The 24,048-nt window shown below is 43.5% G+C and overlaps 1 protein-coding gene and 1 long non-coding RNA gene across 5 annotated transcripts in view; one reads left to right on the forward strand and one right to left on the reverse strand.

Annotated features, from left to right (window-relative positions):
• The window catches only part of LOC116982428 (BTG3 associated nuclear protein), a 127,414-nt gene that overhangs the window by 53,609 nt on the left and 49,757 nt on the right, over positions 1–24,048 (forward strand). For all 4 annotated transcript variants that reach the window (XM_033035644.1, XM_033035647.1, XM_033035646.1 and 1 more), the window contains exon 7: positions 21,918–22,157. In XM_033035644.1, the coding sequence (XP_032891535.1) occupies positions 21,918–22,157 (240 nt within the window). The remainder of the gene's footprint in view (positions 1–21,917; positions 22,158–24,048) is intronic.
• Positions 6,337–23,591, reverse strand: LOC116982429. The gene is made up of 3 exons (XR_004414457.1): positions 23,581–23,591; positions 12,928–12,930; positions 6,337–6,414 (listed from the first exon to the last, which is right to left on the reverse strand). It is a non-coding gene; the product is annotated as an uncharacterized LOC116982429 (long non-coding RNA).

The raw sequence follows: 24,048 nt of genomic DNA on the forward strand, positions 1-24,048 counted from the left end.
CTCTTATGTTTACTGCAAAGAAGCCACTGGCAGCATTAGTATTGTTGCCAATAAAATTGATATTTGTGCATTTCCCCATATTTTTCCACGCATATTTACCATATATATATATATATATATATATATATATATATATATAGATAGATAGATATCATCATATATATCATATATCTATCTATCTAGTATTTACTAAAATTTATCACCAAACTGACATTTAAAAAAAATATTAAGGTTGCCCAGCTGCTGACCTCACAATGCCTTTCCTCGTGCCCCCCCCCCCCCCCCTCCCGCTGCTCTGAATTAATGCAGCTGCTGTCAACGCGCATGTGCAGTTTTCCACGAGGTACGTTAGCCCACCCACGTTCTTCAAAAGGCGCAGAAAGATCGAGAAGGTTCTGCAGCAAAGATCCTACAGCTCAACTCCGCTATAGGATCATTGTTCTGCAGATCGCGGTGTCACTGGCGCCCACGCGCTGAAGAAGTTTTCTCCTCACTGCCGGTGCAGCTCGTGAAGCCCCGCCCCTCCCATCCCATCCCCTGTCCGCTCACTCAGCTGCCGGTTTCCAGAGAGTCAAGCCGCTTCTGTCTCTCTCCGCATTTCGCAGCCCACTCACTCGCCCGTTGGGTGCTATGCGTCAGTGGATAGGGCAGATATGGGGTAAAGGAGCAAATTAATAATATTAATATAATATCAAGGGGGGTAGTTAGCGTGTGCGCGGGGGGGCAGTTAGTGTGTGTGTGGGGGCGGTTAGTGCGTGTGACGCCGCATGCCGCCCCCCCACAGCCCCCCCCACCCCCCCCCCCCCCCCGCAACCGCGCGTTGCAGGAACAATATACATGTGTTATAGGAAAGAGTGTGTTGGAAAAAACTGCAGATGCTGGTTTAAATCGAAGATAGACACAAAATGCTGGAGTAACTCAGCGGGACAGGCAGCATCTCTGGAGAGACCCATCTTCTGACTATTACAGGAAAGATGTTATCAAGCTGGAAAGAGTACAGAGAAGATTTATGAGGATGTTGCCAGTACTAGAGGGTCTGAGCTATAGGGAGAAGTTACAGGGCTGCCAACTATCACGCTTTGAGCGTGAGAATCACGCCCTCAAGCAAACTCTCACGCTGATCAGAAATTTCTCACGCTCTGTGGTGAGAAATTCTGTGATCAACAAAAATTTAAAAACTCGGATAAACTGCATGGTCCGCGGGTGTTGGAGGGCCGGGGCTGAGGGAGGGATGGAAGCAGCGGGCGGATACAGATGCGGGGAGCCGGGGCTGGTGAGTTTGCGGGGCTGACGTGTATTTGCCAGGACTAGAGAGGGGGTGGAGTGAGATGGGAAGGGGGGGAGAGAGAGAGAGAGGGGTGAGAGGGAAGAAAGAGGGAAGACGAGAGGGGGTGGAGAGGGAGGAGAGGGTAGGAGAGAATGGGAGAGAGAGGGGGAAGAGAGAGGGGTGGTAAAAGAGAGGGGGAAGAGGGGGGGAGGGGGAAAGAGAGAGATGGGGGTGCAAAGAGAAAGAGGAGAAAGAGAGAGGGGAGAGAGAGGAGGAAAGAGAGATGAGAGAGAGAGAGGGGGGAAGAGAGAGGGGAGAGGAGAGACAGAGAGAGAGGGGAGAGAGAGAGGGGAGAGTGTGTGGAGAGGGAGAGGGAGAGGCGGAGAGAGAGGGAGGGAGAAAGAGAGGGGGGAGAGAAGGGGAAGCGAGGGGGAGAGAGAGGGGGGAGGGAGAGAAGAGGGGAGAGAGAGAAGAAAGAGAGGGGGGAGAGAGAGTTAGGGGAAAGAGAGGGGAGAGAGGAGGGGGAGAGAGAGGATAGAGGGGACGAGAGAGAGGGGGGAGAGTGAGGTGGGACGGAGAGAGGGGGAAGAGAGAGAGGGGGGAGAGAGGGAAGAGAAGAGAGAGAGAGAGGGGGGAGAGAGAGGGGGGAGAGAGAGGGGGGAGAGAGAGAGGGGGGGAGAGGGGGGGAGGGAGAGGGGGGGGAGAGGGGAGAGAGGGGTGAGAGGAGAGACAGAGAGGGAGAGAGGAGAGAGAGAGGGGAAAGAGAGATGGAGGGAGAGAGAGAGAGAGGGGGTTTGGGAGGAGAGAGAGTGCATCCTGGAGGACAACCAATGGCTGCTGGAAGTATGCCTCATTCATATGCCTCTTGTTTGGCTGTCCACATAATTTCATTATCATTCCACTTAAATGCATAATGACACCTAAGCTGTGACCTTAATGGTTTTACCAAAGATTTGATCCCAGTACAGACTGGGGTCAGGAAAAGATGTCCAAGCCAACCTTTTGAGTTATTCTTGATGGAATACTACAATTGATCTCCAACACATTCCCCTCGGGAGTGGATTTAATCTACAGGATGAGCAGAGACCTGTTTAACATTTACTTCCTTCATCTGAGAACCTGGACCAGTCCAATTTCAGATATCAATTTACAGAACACAAAAAATATTTGCATATGTGCATAATTAAATATGTCCCATCACTGAAGCTGATAAGAGGATTAGCCTTCCAATAAAAAATTCAGAATGCAAAAGTGCTCTCCCAGCCTGCACTACTGCACATTTCACCACCCTATAACATCAAGACCATAACGATTGTTCCCCAAATCTTGGGATTCACCTCCCACCAAAGGCAGATAAAGCAGAACTTCACCACTTTCTTCAGAATGTTCATCAATGTTCGCTAGTTAAGGAAAAGCCATTCAAAGATTCAGCAGCAACTGATTTGTCTACTGAACCTAAGGACATTAGAAATGGGAGCATGTGACCATGTCAGTCTCTTCCACTGCATGATAAGATCAAGACTGACCTTATCATGCCCTTAGCTCCTCCCCCTGCCAGGTTTTACCATGCTAGTGAAAACCTCCCCTTAGCACTATCAGAATCGCATATAGTTACATTTCCATTCTTAAAATCTCCAATGAATAAAGATGCAATCTACTCAGCAATACTCTGTTATCAAGAAACCTTCTTGCAGGTTATCCCTTAAAATAGAAATTAGAACTGCACATTGTACTTGGTAAAGGAGGTCGGTGGGGTTTGGTAGTTATCATAAATAGACTGGGCCAATACTTGAGTTTTGAAGGATAAGAAGTGATCTCATTTCTGAATTTGTTCTGGATCTTGATAAAGTATTTTCAGGTATGAGGTTTCCCATGTCTGGGGTGTCCATAACAGTAAGGAAGAGTTTCAAAATAATAATTAGTTGATCAGGATTGAAATGAAAAGAATTGTTTTATTCGCAGAGCAGCATGTATCTTTGGGATTATCTATTTAAGAGGACTGTGGTGGTTCATTTACTGGGTATATTCTTGACAAAGATATTCTAGCTCAGAGCTGTGAAGGCTGAACTATTGAATAATTGAAGGCCAAGATAGATAGATGTTTGGTGCATGGTGGAGTCAAGATATATAAACTGTTAAAGTAAGAAAAAATAAACTGGACTCAAGATTAATCAAGGTAAATAAATTAAACTTAACTGGCAGGGGAAAAGGGCTCAAAGTAGTTGTTCAAATGGAGAGATATCATCACCTTGAGGAGAAATACTAAGCCCAGTAAGCAGAACAAGTGAGTGAACTTCAAGAGAATTCAAAGCTAAATTACATTTACTTTAATGCAATAATGCAAAGAGTATAATTGAGGTAGTTGAATTCAAAGTTGTAATTAACATGGGGGTGCATGATATTGTTGCCATCACTGAGATATGGCTGAAGGATGGGTGGGACTGGCAACTACATATCCCACATTGGAGAATTTCCAGGCAAGAGACTTCAGGTTGCTATGCTGCACCCTGGTGTTAAGGTTAAGCATGGTGGTGGGGGGCTGTAGCTTGAAGGTAAAAGGAGTGGAGGTTTTGCACTTGCACAATCACAAATTGCATTACTTCATTATTTAGGGAGGATTTCCTAGAAGGCTCATCAAACAAGGCCCTTTGCGTTAAGATGAGGCATAAAAAGGATGTTGGCATTCTGTTAGGGTTTATTGCAAACCTCCTAATGGTCATGATAAGATAGAGGAACAGATATGTAGGCCTTCATTAGAAAGATGCAATGAAAAGATTTTTGTACTGGGCAAATTTCAATATCCAAATATTATCTGGGATTGCCATACCGTTAAATGCTTGGAGGGTAGCAACATTTTTTGAGGGGATTGACGCAGTATGTAGATCATGGGAAGAAGCATTACTCAAACTTGGGTATTGCAGTTGGTCAAGTTAAAAACGTGCCAGTAGCAACACACTTTTGAGATAGTCATTTTCACTGTATATTTTAAAGTGGTTATGGAAAATAGCATGGAAACAGGCCCTTCAACCCAACTTGCCCACATAGGCTGACATGTCCCAGCTATGCTAGTCTCACCTGCCTGCGTTTGGCCCATATTCCTCTAAACCTGTCCTATCCATGTACCTGTCAAGTGTTTCTTAAATGTTGCGATAATACCTGCCTCAACTACCTCCTCCGGCCGCTCGTTCCATACACCCACCACCCGTTGTGTGAAAAAGTTATCCTCGGGTTCCTATTAAACCTTTCCCCCCTCACCTTAAACTCATGTCCTCTCGTTCTTGATTCTCCTACTCTGAGCAAGAGACTCTGTGCGTCTACCTGATCTATTTCTCTCATGGTTTTGTACACCTCTATATGATCACCCCTCATCCTCCTGCGTTCCAAGGAATAGAATTCCTGGAACGCTGGAATTTAGCATTCCTGCTAATCCTCTCTCTATAACTCAGGCTCTCGAGTCCTGGCAACATCCTCGTAAATCTTCTCTGCACCCTTTCCAGCTTGACAAAATCTTTCCTATAACATGGTGTCCAAAACTGAACACAATACTCTAAATGCTGCCTCACCAACTGTTTATACAACTGCAACATGACCTCCTAACTTCTACGCAATGCGCTGACTGATGATGGCCAATGTGCCAAAATACTTTTTGACCACCCTATCCGCCTGTGATGCCGCTTACAACAAACTATATACCAGTCCTCCTAGATCCCTCTGCTCTACAACATTCCCCAGAGCCTTGTGTAGGTCCTGCCCATGTTGTACACCCAAAATGCACCACCTCACATTTCACTGTATTCCATCAACTATTCCCCAATCCACCTGCTCAACAGAAAGCTTCGGATGCAGTCAGTGGATATATTTAAAGCAGAGATAGATAGATTCCTGATTAGTACAGGTGTCAGTGGTCATGGGGAGAAGGCTGGAGAATGGGGTTAGGAGGGAGAGATAGATCAGCCATGATTAAATGGCGGAATAGTCTTGATGGGCCGAATGGCCTAAATCTACTATCCTAAATGGCAGATCCTATGTCAGGCCCCTGAGTCCTGGCAACATTCTTGTAAATCTTTATTGCACTTTTTCCAGCTTAATTACATCATTTCTGGAGAAGAGTAACCTAATCTAAAACCTAATACTTCAAATGGAACTCATCAGTGTCATGTACAACTATAACATAAAATTCCAAAGGAGGCGCTGCCTCAAAAAGACACCGAGCACCATCAAGAGCATTGCATTGGACATGGGTTTGCAGCGGTTGTAACAAAACAAAGTCCCAGCTGAAGGATTCAGATGCAGCACACCCAGTGGCAGACTGGGTCTAAAAGTATTGGTTGCCAGGAGACAAAGGGGGCCCACTTCATCAGGGGCCCACTTGATATAGGGGGCCCATTTCATCAGGGGCCCACTTGCCATCGGGCAAGCTGACACCCTGGCCAGTCCGCCACTGAGCACACCACTGGATCTGCATCACCGTGACAACGCATGCCGCAGTCACCTGGTAACCATGCCAGGCTCTCGTTGCACTGCCTCCATCTGCCGCCAGATAACCATCGAGCTGGTGCCACGTGGCATGCTTCCGGTTGCGGGAGCGGAGAGAGCAAGCATCATGAAGGCGGTGTGAATACTGGGCCTGCCCCAGTGCACCATGTGTAGGGCCAGAGGCTCTGCTGCTTCCCAGCCTGTCATTTCCCCGTGGTTTACTGCTTTACTGCTCACTCTCTCTCCCCTCTGCCGCCTTTCTGTTGCCAAACACTGCACTGTGCACCGCCCGCCAACTGCCACCACAAACAGACACGTTAATCCACTACAACCAAAATCTGTTATAAAGTGATCTGTAATAACGAGAGTAGATTGTCCTTTACTCCTAAGTGTTCTACAAGGCCTTACTGTACACTGTGAAAATTGTACTCTGGTTTGACATCGCAAAATGCAACACTTTGGACTTAACAGAATTGACACCATTTGCCATTCCTTGGCCCATTTACCTGGCTCATTCTCAACCTTCTCAAGTGTCCATTACACACCCAATATTAGTGCTCGGTTTTCCCAATGTGGCTTCTTTTACTTTGGTACGACCAAGTGTAGACTAGGCAACTGTTTCGCCAAACACTTGTGCTCAGTCTGTCAAGGCCCTCTGGATCACCCAGTTGCTATCCATGGCCAGAGTGAGCTCACACACATACTGGAGGAACAGTGCCTCTCATTCCACTTGGGTAGCTTACAAATGAATGATAAGAACATTGAATTCTCCAATTTTAGGTAACTACCCTACAAATACCTCTCCTACCTTTTTTGTCCCCTCTCTTCGCTATGGGACCTGGATGTGCCCCATTTCCCATTTTCCTGTTCCCTCATCCATTCCACCTACAGTATATTCCTTCCTATAGCTTCACAATTCGTGCATTTATTTTGTCTTTTCATCTCTGGCCTTTGTTCAAGCATCCGCCAATAAAAAAAAGCCCTCACCTCTATTCGCCTATTACTTGCTCGACTTTGACTACCCCCACCTCGTTTCTAGTTTCTTCCCAACCCCCCCCACACCACCATTAGCCTGAAGAAGGGTCCTGACCCGATATGTCACCTAACTATGTTCTCCAACAATGCTGCCTGACCTGCTGATGTGCTCCAGCACTTTGTCCTTGTGAACAAATTCCACGTAGTCCAAGTCCTGTGCACTATCTTGTATCAGGGTAAGAGGTAAAAGATTTAGAGGAGATATGAAGGAGACCTTCTTCACCCAAAATAGTAAGTACCTCTAATGCCTGACTGAGTGGTTCAAACTGAATCACTGACAACATTTGAGAGGTTCCCAACTGAGCACTTGACTTACTTGAGCACAGCATGCTGTGGATCAGGCAGACACAAAATGCTGGAGTAACTCAGCGGGACAGGCAGCATCTCCGGATAGGAATGGGTGATGTTTCGGGTCGACCTTCTTCAGACTGAGAATCAGGTGCGAGGGAGACACAGAGATAAGGAAGGGTAAGGTGTGAAAACGAGATATCAAAGGGGATGAGGTTCAAGGAAATTGTAGAATAGATCATTGTTAGCTAGGAGAAACATAGAAACGTAGAAAATAGGTGCAGGAGTAGGCCATTCGGCCCTTCGAGCCTGCACCGCCATTCAATATGATCATGGCTGATCATCCAACTCAGTATCCTGTACCTGCCTTCTCTCCATACCCCCTGATCCCTTTAGCCACAAGGGCCACATCTAACTCCCTCTTAAATATAGCCAATGAACTGGCCTCAACTACCTTCTGCGGGAGAGAATTCCACAGATTCACCACTCTCTGTGTGAAAAAGGTTTTCCTCATCTCGGTCCTAAAAGATTTCCCCATTATCCTTAAACTGTGACCCCTTGTTCTGGACTTCCCCACATTGGGAACAATCTTCCTGCATCTAGCCCTGCCAACCCCTTAAGAAGTTTGTACGTTTCTAAGATCCCCCCTCATCTCTAAATTCTGGCGGTACAAACCGAGTCTATCCAGTCTTTCTCATATGAAAGTCCTGATATCCCAGGAATCAGTCCCGGTGACCTTCTCGTACTCCCTCTATGGCAAGAATGTCTTTCCTCAGATTAGGAGACCAAAACTGTACGCAATACTCCAGGTGTGGTCTCACCAAGACCCTGTACAACTGCAGTAGAACCTCCGTGCTCCTATACTCAAATCCTTTTGCTATGAGGTGACATCGAAGCATACAGAGATTAAATTTAATCGGGGACCGTCAGACTAGTGGGAGAACTAGGAAGGGGGAGGAATGGGGATAGAGGGAAAGCAATCTCCATTATAGTTATAGACGTCAATATTCATACCGCTGCCCAAGCGAAATATGATGTTTCTGTTCCTCCAATTTGCACTGGGTCTCACTCTCACAGTGGAGGAGGCCCAGGACAGAAAGGTTAGTATGGGAATGGGAGGGGGAGTTAAAGTGTTTAGCATACTGGAGATACAGGTAGGTTCAGTCAGACTGAGTGGAGGTGTTCAGCGAAACGTTTGCCGAGCCTGCGCTTAGTCTCGCCGATATATAGGAGTCTGCACCTGGAACAGCTGATACAGTAGATGAGGTTGGAGGAGGTGCAAATGAACCTCTGTCTCATCTGAAAAGTCTGTCGGGGTCCTTGGAAGGAGTCGAGGGAGGAGGTATTGTGGCAGGTGTTGCACCTCCTGTGGTTGCAGGGGAAGGTGCCTGGGGAGGGGGTGGTTTGGGTGGGAAGTGACGAGTTGACCAAGGAGTTGCAGATGGGACGGTCTCTGCGGAAGCGGAAAGGGGCGGAGATGGGAAGATGTGGCTAGTGGTGGGATCCGGATGGAGGCGGCGAAAATGTCGGAGGTTTGTGCTGTATGCGACAGCTGATGGGATGAAAGGTGAGGACTAGGGACACTCTCTGTTGCGACTGGGGGGGGGAGGGGAACAAGAGTGGAGCTGCGAGATATCGAGGAGACCCTTGTGAGAGCCACATCTATGATGGAAGAGGGGAACATCTGTTCCCTAAAGAATGAGGACATCTGGATAAATGTGAGGTTTTCCACCTTGGTGGTAAGAACAAGAAGGCAGATTATTATCTGAATGCCGTCAGATTAGGAAAAGGGAAAGTGCAACGAGACCTGTGTGTCCTTGTACATCAGTCACTGAAAGGAAGCATGCAGGTACAGCAGCAGTGAAGAAAGATGGCCTTCATAACGAGATAATTTGAGTATAGGAGCAAAGAGGTCCTTCTGCAGTTGTACAGGGCCATATTGAGACCACACATGGAGTATTGTGTGCAGTTTTGGTCTCCAAATTTGAGGAAGGACATTCTTGCTATTGAGGGAGTGCAACGTAGGTTCATGAGGTTAATTCCCGGGATGGTGGGACTGTCATATGTTGATAGAATGGAGCGGCTGGGCTTGTATACTCTGGAATTTAGAAGTACAAGAGGGGATCTTATTGAAACATATACAATTATTAAGGGATTGGACACGCTAGATGCAGGAAACATGTTCCAGATGTTGGAGGTGTCCGGAACCAGGGACCACAGTTTAAGGATAAGGGATAGGCCATTTAGAACAGGTGAGGAAAAACTTTTTAACCCAGAGAGTTGTGAATTTGTGGAATTCTCTGCCTTAGAAGGCAGTGGAGACCGATTCGCTGGATGCATTCAAAAGAGAGTTAGATAGAGCTCTTAGGGCTAGCGGAATCAAGGGTTATGGGGAGAAGGCAGGAATGGGGTACTGATTGTGGATGATCAGCCATGATCACATTGAATGGCGGTGCTGGCTTGAAGGGCCGAATGGCCTGCTCCTGCACCTATTTTTTATGTATCTATCTATGTATGGAATACCTCACCTTCGGCTCAGATGCGGCATAGACATAGGAATTTGTAGTAGTGGATAGTGTCTTAGCAGGAGGCAGGGTTGGAAGATGTTTAATCTAGATACCTGTGGGAGTCAGTGGGTTTATAATAGATGTTAGTCGATAGTCTATCTCCTATGATGAGGACGGTGAGATCAAGAAACGGTTGGGAGATGTCGGTGAACCTGTGAACCAGATGTTGGATACTGAGGTGGATGGATGGCCTGTTTCTATGCTGTACAATTCTATGCTTCTAAAAAGATAAAACTGTCAGGAAGTCGGCCTCACTCCACTCTTGATGACGTGATGGTGTAAATTAGATGCCTCTGCCAAGGAAAAGGAATTGAGATCATAAAATCAGTTCAGGATTTATGTCTGACAATTTTCCATTGAAGACATTGCAAATATACAGTCATTTCTGCTGTGAATGTTTGTTCAAAATACTAAAGGCAAACTACCTAGTTGCAACAATGGCAAGTTATAATGCACATTTCAGCTGGAATATATTTCCAACTGAGCAGAAATTTAGCTCATTCGATTTGCCAGGTGTTTTTTCATACAATTTTGTGATGTGTAGCACTGTCTGGGTGTCTCAGACTCCCACATTATTTACACCCTTGGGTACTGGAATTGTTTGCCAGATGTAGGACTTGGATCTTGGCCTGGGTTTCATTTCCTGATTTCTGCCTCTTTTGGATTTTAGAGAGAAAAATATTAACCCAATACGTTCTCTAATTTTCTCACCCCTGCTTGTATGATGAGGTTTAACACGAGTCCCTTTCCCTTCACAAATGTATCTACTGAAGAGTCTCTGGAGTAGAATTCCAGCTGTCTACCCAGACGTAATACTGGCACTGTAGTCCATAAAGAACGCACAGAATGGAAAAGGGAAAAACATGAAGAAATGGTCAACTATCATGTCGTATGAAGGATAAATATTTTGAAATCCAAAATATGTTGATACTAAGAAGGAGATGGTGTTTGGTATTTTGAAAAAACAGTAAGGTGGGATTTCCCCAATGTTGAGGGAAGCAACAGAGGAAATTGCTGAGGCTTTAATACAGATCTTTCAATCCTCTTTAGCTAGAACACTTGAGAATATCCAGTGTTATTCCATTGTTTAAGAAGGGCAATCCAGGAATTTATAAGCTGGTGAACCCTACATCAGTGGGAGGGACTTTATTGGAGAGGATCCTTAAGGACTGAATTCATTCTAAGGAAGAATATAGATTTATTACAGATAGTCGACCTGTCTTTGTGCAGGGGAGGTCTTATCTCACAAATTTGATTGAGAATTTTGTGGATGTGATGGACATGATTGATGAGGGTGTTGCAGTGGTTGGCATCTGCAAGGACTTCAGTAAAGCAATTGACAAGATCCCTCGTGGTAGGCTGTTCTGAAAATTAAGTCACAGGGAATCCAAGGTGAGTTGGTAAATTAGATCCAAGATTTTGCTTGGTCATGGTGGTAGAGTGATGTTTTCCAACTGTGTGACTGTGACTGGTGGAGCAAATGATCAGTGCTGAGGCCTCTGTGTTTGCAATGCACTGTTTGCAAATGATTTGACTTAAAAGTGTAGGTGATCTATTAGCATGTTTGCAGATAATACAAAAATGGGTGGAATTGTGGATAGGGAGGAAGGTTATCAAAGGATACACCAGGATATAGGTAAGTTGGCACTTTGGATGGAGAAACGATAGATGGAATTTAATCCTGACAAGTGAGATGTGTTGAATTTTGGGAGGTCAAATGTAAATGGGAAGTATACAGTGCATGGCAAAACACAGGAGTATGAATGCACTGAGGAATCTTGGCCTGCTAGTTCATAACTCCATGAAAGTAGATGCACGAGTGGATTGGGTGGTAAAGAAGGCTTATGGTGTGCTTGCATTCATTAAGGGCCTGTCCCACTTTCACGACCTAATTCACGACCTCTGCCGAGTTTGCCCTGGACTCATACTCGCAACATGGTCGTCACAAGGTCGTAGGAGGTCGTAGGTAGGTCGTGATGCTAGTCGTACTCGTGGCATCAAGTAGGTCGGGGCATTTTTCTAGCCTGATGAAAAATGTCCATGAGTAAAAAAGGTTGTGAATTAGGTCGTGAAAGTGGGACAGGCCCTTTAGTCGGGGAATTTAGTTGGGACATCATGTTGCAACTGTAGAAGACATTTGTTCGGCTATATTTGGCCACATTATAGGAAGGATGTGGAGACTTAGGGTGCAAAACAGGTTCACCAGTAGGTTGAAGATAGACACAAAGCACTGAAGTAACACAGTGGGTCAGGCAACATCACTGGAGAAAAAAGATGGGTGATATTTCTGGTCAGATCCCTTCTTCAGACTGAAAGTATAAGGTGGGGAGGGGGGGACTGACAGTAGGAAAAGGCCAGAACAAATCAGGGTCAGCAACAGATGGCCCATAATATATAATGTGGATCCCATTAAGGCCCTTTGTTGGCTGGGGAAGAGGTCTAGGGTGGGGTGGAGGGGAGGAGAGGGAATGCAGGGGTTACTTGATTTGTAAGCTGCCCAAGCAAAATATGAGGTGCTGTTCCTCCAATTTGTGCGTGGGCTCACTCTAACCGTGGCCCAGGCCCAGGACATAAAGGTCAGTGTGGGAATAGGAAGGGAGTTAAAATGTTTGGCAACTGGGAGATAGCGTAGGCCAAGACAGAATGAGCGTGTGTTCAGTGAAATGATCGCCCAGTCTGAGCTTGGTCTCGTTGATATATTGGAACCCACACTGAGAACAACGGATACAGTAAATGAAATTTGGGGAGGTGCAAGTGAGCCTCTACCTCACCTGAAAGGACTGTTGGTGTCCCTGGATGGATTCGAGGGAGGAAGTACAAAGACAGGTGATGCATCTCCTGCAGTTGCAGGGGCTAATTTCCGGGGAGGGGGTGGTTTGGGTGGGAAGGGATGAGCGAATCAGTGAGTTTAGTTTAGAGATACAACACGGAAACAGGCCCTTTGGCCCACTGAGTCTGCGCCGGCCAGCGATCCCTGCACACTTACACTATCCTACACACACTAGGGGCAATTTACAAATTTTACCAAGCCATTTAACCTACATACCTGTATGTCTTTGGAGTGTGGTAGGAAACCAGAGACCATGGAGTATACCCAAGCAGGGGAGAACGTACAAACTCCGCACAGGCAAACACCCATAGTCAGGATTGAACCTGGGGCTCTGGCGCTGTAAGGCAGCAACTCTACCATTGCACCAACGTGCTGCCCTACGTTATGATGCAACGGACTCTGCGGAAAGCTGAAAGGGGCGGCGATGGGAAGATGTGACTAGTGGCATCCCGTTGCTGCCTGACCTGCTGAGTTACTCCAGCACTTTGTGTCTTTCTTGGGTATCAACCAGCATCAGCAGCTCTTTCCATCACCAGTATGTTTCTTGGACTGGAGAGTATTAGCTTTGAGGAGAAATTTCACAAACTTGGAATGGTGGAGGCTGAGGGACGACCTAATGGAACTATAAAATTATGAGAAGATTATCAGAGATTCTCATGGGAAAAATATGAGAGGATTCCGCAAAAAAGGAATCCTTCACGGGTTTCCTGGTGATTCCAGTCATGGAGGGGAGTGACAGGTTGCACAAAAGAATGTTAATCAAATGCCACGGATCTGCAGAGGATCTACACAAACCCCGGACTAGGGTAGATGTGGCTGAATACCAAAGGTACCTTTTGGAACCATAAGCTACAACCAATACTATTCATCCCTCTGTTTTATTCCCTCTGACTAATGCTACTGGATAACACAGGAATTATGTTTCACACTTAAAATATTTCTCATTCAGTTCCTACAAGCCAAAAGTCACTTTTATTTGCCAAAGCAAAGACATTATATCTGCATGATTAGAATAGAATCACCCAAACACATCACTTGCAGGATACAAAATCAAAGGCATGCTCAAGGCAAAGGTCGGAGAGGGTGCTTCTGAATTACATTTGTCAATCTAACTTCAGTGGCTTCCAGGATGTTTAACTGTGCTTTCCCACCCAAGAGAAAAATTCAAACTGTCTGAATTAGTACAGAAAATCGCATGAAAGGTATTACTGGAGAATTACATTTTCAAGGTTGGGATTTTTCATAGATAGATGCATAGAAAAGTACATCCCTTCAGCCCACTGTGTCTGTGACGACCATAATGCCAAGTTAAAGTAACCACTTCGGTCTGTGCATGAGCCCCCTTCTGTTCCCTACCTATTCATGTATTTGTGTTCTGTCTTATCTGCTTCTGTCAACTCCCCCCAGCAGCGCATTACAGGCATCTGTCAGTTTCTGTGTATAAAGCTTGCCTTGTAAATATCCTTTAAACTTATCCTCGCTCACCTTTAAGCTGGTATTTGACATTCTTACTCTGGGAGAAAAAAAAGACTATCCTATTCATGCCTTTTATAATCTTATATTCTTCGATCAGGTCATTACTCAGACTCCAGCACTCCAAAGGAGAAAATCCAAGCTTGTACAACTTCTTCTTATAGATTAAAAAAAAAAGTGCCAGAGTAACTCAGCATTCCTGGTGAATATTTGGGTTTGGGACCTTTCTTCAGATTGTGGTGGGGGGGGGGGGGGAGGGGAGGGGAGCTGGTTGTGGGGGCAGGACAAAGCCTAGCAAGTGATAGGTGGATACATGTGAGAGTGAAGCTTTGATTGGCGGGTGGTTGGACAAATGCCAGAGATGAAGACAGAAAGTGTGAGATAAGGATGGGGATTGTGAAGCCAGAAGAAAGAATGTAGATGGAAGATGGATGGGAGAGGGGGAAGGGGAGAAAAGTATCTGAATGCAGGTGAGCACAGGGAAGAGAGTGAGAGTAAAATGTGGTAGTGAATATCGGGTGGGCAAGGGTAGGGGTCTTTTTTGTAGGTTGGTTACCTTAAATTGAAGAATTCAATGCGCATACCGTTAGATTGTAAGCTACCTAAGTGGAATATGAGGTGCTGCTCTTCTAGTTTGCATGTGGCCTCACTGTGGCAATGGAAGTGGCCCACTTGGGGGAATAAAACGTAAGCACGGGTTTTCAGAACCAACGATAACCGACCGGTAATGTTAAATGCCCGCTGAACTTCACAACTGTGTATCTCTGGCATTAAAAGTTGTCTGGCTTCTTAAAAGTTGGTCCCCTCCCCTTCCCCTCCCACCCTTTCCCCCTTCTCTCCCTTTCTCCCCTCTTTTAAAGAACTCACCGTACACTGTGCTAGTCGTCTTAATTACAGCGCCAATTCCGTCTATACTATCTCTTCTCTGCTATCGCTCTCTCCCTTATTACTCTCTAGCTCTTCTCTCTGATCTGTCTCTCTCTTCTCTCTCTCTATCTCTCTCTCTCCCTCTCCCCCTCCCTCTCCCTCTCCCCCTCCCCCTCCCCCTCCATAGTCCCTTCTGATTGACAGGGTCAGGAGGTCAAAAATGGCCATGTACAGTGATTGATTTGGTTCTTGAATTTCTGTTGGAATTATTGCATGGTGAGCTTCATGTTTATTGTGTCTATGTGGATGGAAATCACTTTGCTATTTGAAGAGCAACTCAATGGCTGTTGGGAGGACACAGTTGAGGATCTTGACAATGAATTTCCCAAAGTATCCCAACTTTAATTGAAAGAGAAATTGCCCTGTAACAATTGTTTTGTTTAGTTTAGTATAGTTTAGAGATACAGCACGGAAACAGGCCCTTCGGCCCACCGGGTCTGCGCCGACCAGTGATGCCCGCATATTAACACTATCCTACACACACTAGGGACAATTTTTACATTTACCAAGCCAATTTACCTACATACCTGTACGTCTTTGAAGTGTGGGAGAAATCCGAAAATCTCGGAGAAAACCCACGCGGTCGCAGCGAGAATGTACAAACTCTGTACAGCAGCACCCGTAGTCGGGATCGAACCCGGGTCTCCGGCACTGCAAGAGCTGCAAGGCATCAACTCTCCCGCTGCGTCACTGTTCCACCCTTGATTTCAATTGATGTGGAATGGGAGGCAGCAAGATAATAATACCATTTAATGATATATATTTCAAGAAGATTATATTAAATATTTCTAAGCAAATTAATTAACCTGTCACTCTTTTTTAAATTTAATTTTAATTATTTTCACTGTTTAGTTGGTTCAGTTAACCAAAATAATGTTGGAAGCGGAGTACTAAATTATTGTATTCATTGCAAAGATTGTGCAGTTTTATTAAAATGGAAGATATGATTGGGCATTTTTAATCTTTTTCTAGTTTGGATAGGTTAGGGAGATATTTCGGATGCTGCCCACATAGAAGAAGATCTTTCATTTTCTATTGCAGTTTACCAAGATTTACGACCAATTGACAAGATGAAAATTCTCATCATATTTTGTCATATGTTTTGATAATCCAGTTTTATCATTTTGCATTTAGCAAGTAGCTTAAGCTTTGGGAAAAGGGTCCCACTTGCCTTTTACCTCAGGCACTCCTGTAGATATTGTCCATTAATAAATTCATTCTGTTTGTGTTCAACAGGAGTTGTTTCAGCTATGTAAGCCAAAATTGAAATTCCTCTAAACCTGTAAATCTGAAGTAGATGCTTCAGATTGATGATGGCCATTCATCTTGACAGAATAATTTACAGATTTACCAATTACAACCTAGAGCAGAGCCAGGGAAAACATGAAAGTTAAAGTGGGAGTTCATGGCGGTCTGTTGAAAAGCTGGAAGGCAATGGGCAGAAAAGGTGGAGTGCAGGATAGGAGTGATTAAAGGAGATAAGTGTGGAAGGCAAAGGGATTAAACAGGTCTGAAGGTGTGAACAAGTAAAAATCCTGCGACTGCTAGAAATCTCAAATTGAAACAAAACATGATGGAAAAACCAAGCAGATTAGGCAACGTGCGGAAAGAGAAACAGAATTAACATTTCAGGGCTAAGACACTTTCTCAGAATGGTTCTAAAGACGCACCAGATAATGGAATTATTTGACCCAGTACCATCACTAAAATTAAGAGCAGTGTTCATGTCTCATAATTAGACAGTTTTTCCGTTAGATAAGGTACATTCCTTAAACCATCCATGTAATTGTCACATGAAGCAGAACAATGCATCACCTTCTTACTAGTCATGGATTTTTACCAGTTTACTCGTTTTAGTGTGTTTGAGGCCAATAGATACATGCCAGCTTCACAGGATCTTTGAGCCTTGCAATATTCTCTGGATACCAAAATTAATATCCGGAGCTGCTGAATAGAGGGATTAGCCATGATGTGTGTAATGTTGCACGTTTTTAATCTATGGCGCCAACAGTAATATTTCAGGGAGGAATGGAATTTGTGAAATATTTATTGTCTGCAACAATACTAGTCATAACAATAATTTCTCTTGGGTCTTGTATCTTTGACACGGTGCTAGATTCGATGTGAAATAGTGCAGTTTCATAAATTCCTTATTGTGATTGTAGTGTGTTTTTTTAATGCAGTAATAACTTCAAAAATGATTATTTTAGTTCTTCAGTAGCTTGTCGATGTTGCTTCATTCTCCAGTGCACAGCTGACCACTCCAGCATGGCAAAAGATGTCAACACTATATCTATACCACAAGTCATTTACTATAATTAATAACATGGTTATGATAGTTTTAAGTTGGAATGAAAAAACATTGTTTGATATGATAGATTGCTGTCAAATTGTTTTATTATCAATGTTTCCTTATTGTTGAGATCTTTCTCTCTGGTATACTATAGAACCTATTGTTATACTAATGTTAATCACATGTGTGCATTTAATTTTTATTTACTTACCTAATGAAAATAGAAACCATAGCTTAATGTATCTTTCAAAAATTGCCTTATTTAATAATTATTAATGTACATTAACTGAAAGCTTTTAATTACTTTGGTTTAATTTCTTTATCTTAAAGTAGTTTATTATTTTATGTTGACTAAAAATCATAAAACTTTTATTGGGTGCTGAATCAAAATTAGTTTCCAATGGGTAGAATAAAATGTGTAAATTTGCCAGAAAGGTTTTGGCAGAAGTCTAGAAGCAGGTTCCTTCCTTCTGCCATAGTTTTAGAAAAAGCTACACAGAAGGTGGCGATTGGTTTATTGAATCTACATCTACTGTTTGAAAAAGTGACTCCCACTTCTCCCACTGGCATCGCTATTTTCCAACATCCCTGTAAATGTTTTCTCCTTTAAATATTTATCTAATTATTTTTGAAGAGTCCGACTGAATTTGATTTGCACAAAATTGTTAGCTAGTGTTCTATAAATCGTCATCCAGTGTGGGAGTTGTGTCTGAAGATGGGGAGGGACGTTGTTTATGTGGCTGCGGGAATCATGGGGTTTGTAGTAGGTATCAGTGAATAGTTTGTCTCCTGAGATGGAGACAGAGAGATCAAGAAATAGGCGTCATAAATGGTCCAAGTTTGAAGACAGGGTGGAGGTTAGTAGCAAAGTTAATGAGCTTCCTTCTCCCACCTGAGAGTTATTTGCCAATTAGCCTTCCCTCACCTGTATCCAGCTATTGCTACATTTTGTCCTGCCTCTTTCTCCTGGCTACTTCCCTCTATGCAACATTGACTATCCATTTCCCTCTACAGATGTTGCTTGACTGTCTGATTTCCTCCTGCAGCTCTCCTTTCTTTGCTACAAATCCCACCAGCTGCAATCTTTTGTTCCTCTATAATTAATTAACGGTTTGGCCATGTTAATGTGGAATTAAATATTAAATAGTCATTGATTCATACAGCGCGGAAACAGGTTATTTGACCCAGCTTGCCCATGCCGGCCATAGTACCCCATCTGCACTAGTCCCACCTGCCCGTATTTGGCCCATATCCCTCAAACCTTTCCCATCCACGTACGTGTCCAACTGTCTTTTAAATTATGTTAATGTTTCTGTCTCCACTATCTCCTCTGGCAGTTCATTCCATACACCCATTACCCTCTGTTTGAAAAAAAAAAATGCCCCTCAAATTCCTTTTAAATCATTCCCCTCTCACCATATATGTCCTCTGGTTCTTGATTGCCCTACTCTGGGTAAAATACTGGGTGCATTTACCCTGTCTATTCCCCTCATGATCATATACACCTATAAGATCACCTCATCCTCCTATGCTCCAAGGAATGCAGTCCTAGCCTGCTCAACCTCTCCCTATAACAGAGGCCCTTTTCCTGGCAACATCCTAGTAAATCTTCTCTGCACTCTATCCAACTTAACAACTTCTTTCCAATTGCAGGGTGATCAAAACTGAACATATTACACTAATTGTGGCCTCACCAGCACCTTGTACATGTCATACTTGTGTTGTCTCTATTGCAGTGTTCTATTTTTGTTCCTCAGCATTATAGCCTATGACCAAAATTGGATCAGTTTCAGAAACATGCCAGGAATATTGCTAATGTGAGTTTTACTGCAGCTTGCAGTGTTTGACCATAATATTATTAAATTCGGTATTCGGTTTACGAGAATGAGGAGTGGGGAAAGATAACAAGATTTTAAATTTAATTAAAGCAGCCTTTGAAAGAATGAAGAAGTAATTGATTGGAACAATTCCTAGGCTGAATCGTTAATGGACAAACCAGCAAATTGTAAACATTTAACATGTTGTGGTAGAAAAGACAAAAGACAAAAGACAAAACATCAGGCAGCATTCCTGGTGAATATTTAGGGTCGGGACCCATCTTCAGATTGTGGTGGGGGGGCGAGGAAACTGGAAGTGGGGGCAGGACAAAGTCTAGCAAGTGGTAGGTGGATACATGTGAGTTGTGGTAGAAAACCAACACATGTTTAATTAATTTATTATCAGTAAAACATTGTAATAATTATAATCATAAACGTAATTTATTAGCCAAGCATGTTTTGCAATATACGAGGAATTTGGTTTGCCGTACAGTCATACCAAAAAAGCAACAAGACACACAACTACATAAACATTTTACATAAACATCCACCACAGCGGCTCCTCCACATTCCCCCAATGTGATGGAAGGCAATAAAGTCTTATCTTCTTTCCTCCTTTCCTCCCGCGGTCGGGGGAGTTGAACCATCCGCAGCCGGTGATCGAGCTCTCACGTCGGGGCGGTTTGAGCTCCCGTATTGGGACGGTCGAAACCTTCTGCGGCTTGGAGTCCCCGAAATCGGCCGCTAGCCAGGGCACGCGAGCTCCACGCTGTGAAAGTCCGCAGCTCCCGCAGGTTGGAGCACCAAAGGCTGACCCCTGGCAAAGGGATCGCCCGCTCCAAGATGTTAAAGCCCGCAGGCTCCGCGGTTTTGGAGCACTAGAAGTCCCAAACAAGAGGCTGCCATCTCCACAATGTTAGGCCACAGTGCAGACGGAGATACGACACGGATAAAGTCACACCTCCGTCGAGGAAAGAGATTTTAAAACGTTTCCCCTACCACCCCGCACAAATACAAAAACTAAAGATAAGCAAAAACATGCATTTTACAACAAACTAATAACACAAAGAATGAAAAGACGAAGACAGACCGTTGGAGAGGCAGCCATCGTGTGGCTCCCCCTGGTGGAAAATTGTTAGATATAAGAGTGACAGATCCTCAAGACTTTTGTTTTAAGGTTGGAGTGTTATAGGAATAGGTTAAATAATTGCAGGTAAATTTGTTGTAATAACTGAATATAGGTCCTCCCTAGCTCATTAATATCTATCCCGAGAGTGAGTGGTTGAAACCAAAACAGATACTTTTGCGACGGCAATCATCACATTTTGCAAGATGCTCAAATCCTGTTTCCTGACTATTTGCTTATTTTTTAACCAGGTCAATAATTTATCTAAATAAAATGAGTTTCAAACTTAGCCAAGTGTCCGAGGATGGACTGCATCAAGTTTTGGAATTTAAGTTAATTAACAAGTATAGAGACTTCCATATCCATTACTTTCCATTCCACACTTCACACATGAGGTGATGGAACAAGCTGCCAGAGGGAGTAGTTAAGGCAGGTGCCTTAACATTTAAAAGACATTTGGATAGGTACATGGATAGGAAAGGTTTAGAAGGAAATGAGCCAAATGCGGGTAATAGTACTGACTTAGATGGGACATCTTGGTTGGTGTAGACTGTCTTTGATTGCACTATTGACTTTTAATTCCACAGATTCACAACTCTGGCTGAAAATTTTTTCCTCACCTCAGTCCTAAATGGCCTACACCTTATTCTTGAACTGTGACCCCGGGTTCTGGACTTTCCCAACATCTGGAACATTTTTCCTGCATCTAGCTTGTCCAATCCCTTCAGAAATTTATATGTTTCTAAAAAGATCCCCTCAGGAAAGGCGAGCTGACATCTGCAGGTTGACAGTGGTAAGAGGCTGATAGGGCGGGTAACCTCAGCCTTGTCCTTTATGGCTATGACCTACTCGTCTTTAGGAGATGTTGTCTCAAAAAGGCTGCCTGCATCACCAAGGGCCCACACCTGGCCATGCTGTTATTTTACTCCTGCCATTGGGAAGACGGTATAAAAGTCTGAAAACTGCAATGTCCAGTTTCAGGAACAGCTTCTTCCCAACAACCCTACGAACTTCAACTAAACTCCAAATTACCTTGCTTACTTACACCAGGGACTTTGGGCTTATTGTTTTGCACTATATTGGGTGTTTTATTGAACTATTTAATTGTTATTATATTATCTATTGAGTACTGTGTTATGCTGCAGCAAGCAAGAATTTCATTGTTCCGTTTTGGTACATATGACAACAAAATACTCTCGAAGTTCATTTCTGATTTTGTCTTAGAAATTATATGCCCTGAGGTAGTGGTTGATTATCTTTGTAAATCATGAATATCAAATGTATATCAGAGTGTAGACATATGTTTTGCCTGCAATGAAGACATTTATCTGAGTCTTAGTTTTACTGATGATCTTGATTTTTGGTGAGTACTCTGAAAGGAATATTCTGGACTTTTGAAGAATGCACTGGCCAAATGATGCCTTGCGAGGTGAATGGGCAACGCAATTGGACTGCTTTGATCAGTTTTGCAGTTATTTCATATTCATTTTATCATAATTTTGTCATATCTCATCATGCTATGTATGTATTTCCAAGAAAATATATTGTTGAACAATCAGTTAAAGAGAATTATGGCTGTTTTTTTTTTACCCAATGTTCCTCCAGCTACTTATGTTACATATAGTCATGACTTCCATAAAAATCAATATTGATTTGATGAATATGAATAAGCCTTTATTAAAAGGATAATACTGAAAAACAAATTAAGACCCAATCAAATTTTATGGAATAAGATTTAGGAATTGTTTTTAAAATAGTTTAATTGGTGCTGTTATGTACTGCTCCTGAATTCTGAATTTTATAATTTTTTTTCCACAGAGGATTTCCCAAATGGAACATGGTTAGGTGATGAGAACAACCCCGAGATGCGAGTCAGATGTCCTATCACTCCTGCTGATATGCAACATGTTGCCACAAACTGCAGAACGGCCGAAAAAGTGGCATTGACACTTTTGGATTATCTGTTCCATCGTGAGATACAGGCTGTGTCCAATCTCTCAGGGCAAGGAAAACATGGCAAAAAGCAGCTGGATCCTTTAATGATTTACGGAATTAGATGTATGCATCAAATTTTTTTTCTACATACCTGTTAAAATGCTATTTTCTGCATCTATTATAGTGTTCTTTCTACATTAACCTATTTATTATTTAGTATAAAATAAACTATTATAATAAGTATTGGCAAATATTTTTTTCTGCAGTACTAGGCATGGATTAATTGGTATCAATATAACTTAAGTGTGTTACAAATACGAAGGATAATTTGCTGTGAACAATATGCATCATATCTTTGCCATTTAAATTTATTGTTCAAATTGGTAAAAACTGAGAATGAAAGAAAGAAAAAAAAGAAAGATTTTTGTTTTGGGCAAAAATTCAGGCTGGTTTATATCTTAAATATTATCCTACCAATCAGTAATTCCAGATTTGTTGTTTAGTTATCTTCTGATTTAATTTAGTAATTGCATTCAACCTATTTCATGTGGATGCTAAAGATTCCATGGCATTCTTAAACAAATAGTAATTTCTTACTGTTTACTATTCAAACATCTAAACCAAGGGTTGGCAACCTACGGCCGAAATCATCCGGCCTGCAGGCGGATTTTTTTCCTGTAATCATCCGGCGCGCCGAAGAGCGGCTGAGCGCCGAGCTCTGGCTGTACCGCATCCTGCGCAAAACCGTCGGCACGGCCGTGCTCCTTCTGTGAACAAGTGATTTGATACCTGCCATCCGGGGCGGGATCCACGTGTATACATGATAGATGCGGCCCGCCCTCCGCTCACAGACATGCGTCCTGGCTCCTATGCAGAACAAGGTTGCCGACCCTTGATCTAAACTAAGGATGACCCTGTTCACTTTACACATTGCTGCATGCAGATTGACTGCTAGGTTTCCTATTTTGAAACAAACTGTGGCACTTTATTAACATCAGAGTGCTCTGGGATGCCTTGAACTTGTGAAAGGGAATATTCAGATGCAAGTCTTTGAGCTTTTATTGCAATTTTATGAAAAGGACCAAGTGTAGGTTAGTTATCCCATGGAAAGTGAACATTTGAGACCTTAACAACAGCAATGAAACATGCCTGACTTTCTTTAGTGAATTAGTATTGAGAAAATGTATTAGATTCAGAATTCATGTCAAAGAGTCACACAGCGTGGCAGCAGGCCCTTTGGCTCAACTTGCCCACACCGCCCAACATGTCCTATCAACACTGGTCCCGCCTGCCTGCGTTTAGCCCATATCCCTCCACATATATCCTACCCATGTACCTTAATGTTTCTTAAACTGTGTGATAGTGCCTGCCTCAACTACCTCAAGTGGCAGCTCATTCCATATGCCCAACACTCTTTGTGTAAAAAAAAAGTTGCTCTTCAGGTTCTTTATAAATATCCACCCCCCACCCCCCCTCACAAACCTCTGACCTCTGGTTTTCGAGACTCTGTGCGTTTACCCGATCTATTCCTCTCACGATTATGTACACCACTATAACATCACCGCTCATCCTCCTGCGCTCCAAGGAATAAAGTTCCAGCCTGCACAACCTCTTCCAAAAGCTCAGCCCTAGAGTTCTGGCAACATCCTTGTAAATCTTCTCTGCACCCATTCCAGCTTGACAACATCCTTCCCAAAACTGAACACAATATTGTAAATGTGGCCTCACCGACGTCTTATATAACTGCAACATGACCTCCTAACTTCTATACTCAATACTCTGACTGATGTGCACCGAAATACTTTTTGACCACCCTATTTACGTGTGTCGCCACTTTCAAGAAACTATGTACCTGCATCCTAGATCCCTGTGCTCCAACACTCCCCAGAGCCCGACCATTCACGGTGTGAGGTATGAGTAAATATCACCAAGCTTGCTTGTGCATGATCAAGGAAGTCTCAAACTTAACTGCCTTCTCCAAGTTGCGCACTAAGTTAGACTCTACATCTAGTGT

This window comes from Amblyraja radiata, chromosome 17, assembly GCF_010909765.2.
Source record: "Amblyraja radiata isolate CabotCenter1 chromosome 17, sAmbRad1.1.pri, whole genome shotgun sequence".
Taxonomy (NCBI): Eukaryota; Metazoa; Chordata; class Chondrichthyes; order Rajiformes; family Rajidae; genus Amblyraja; species Amblyraja radiata.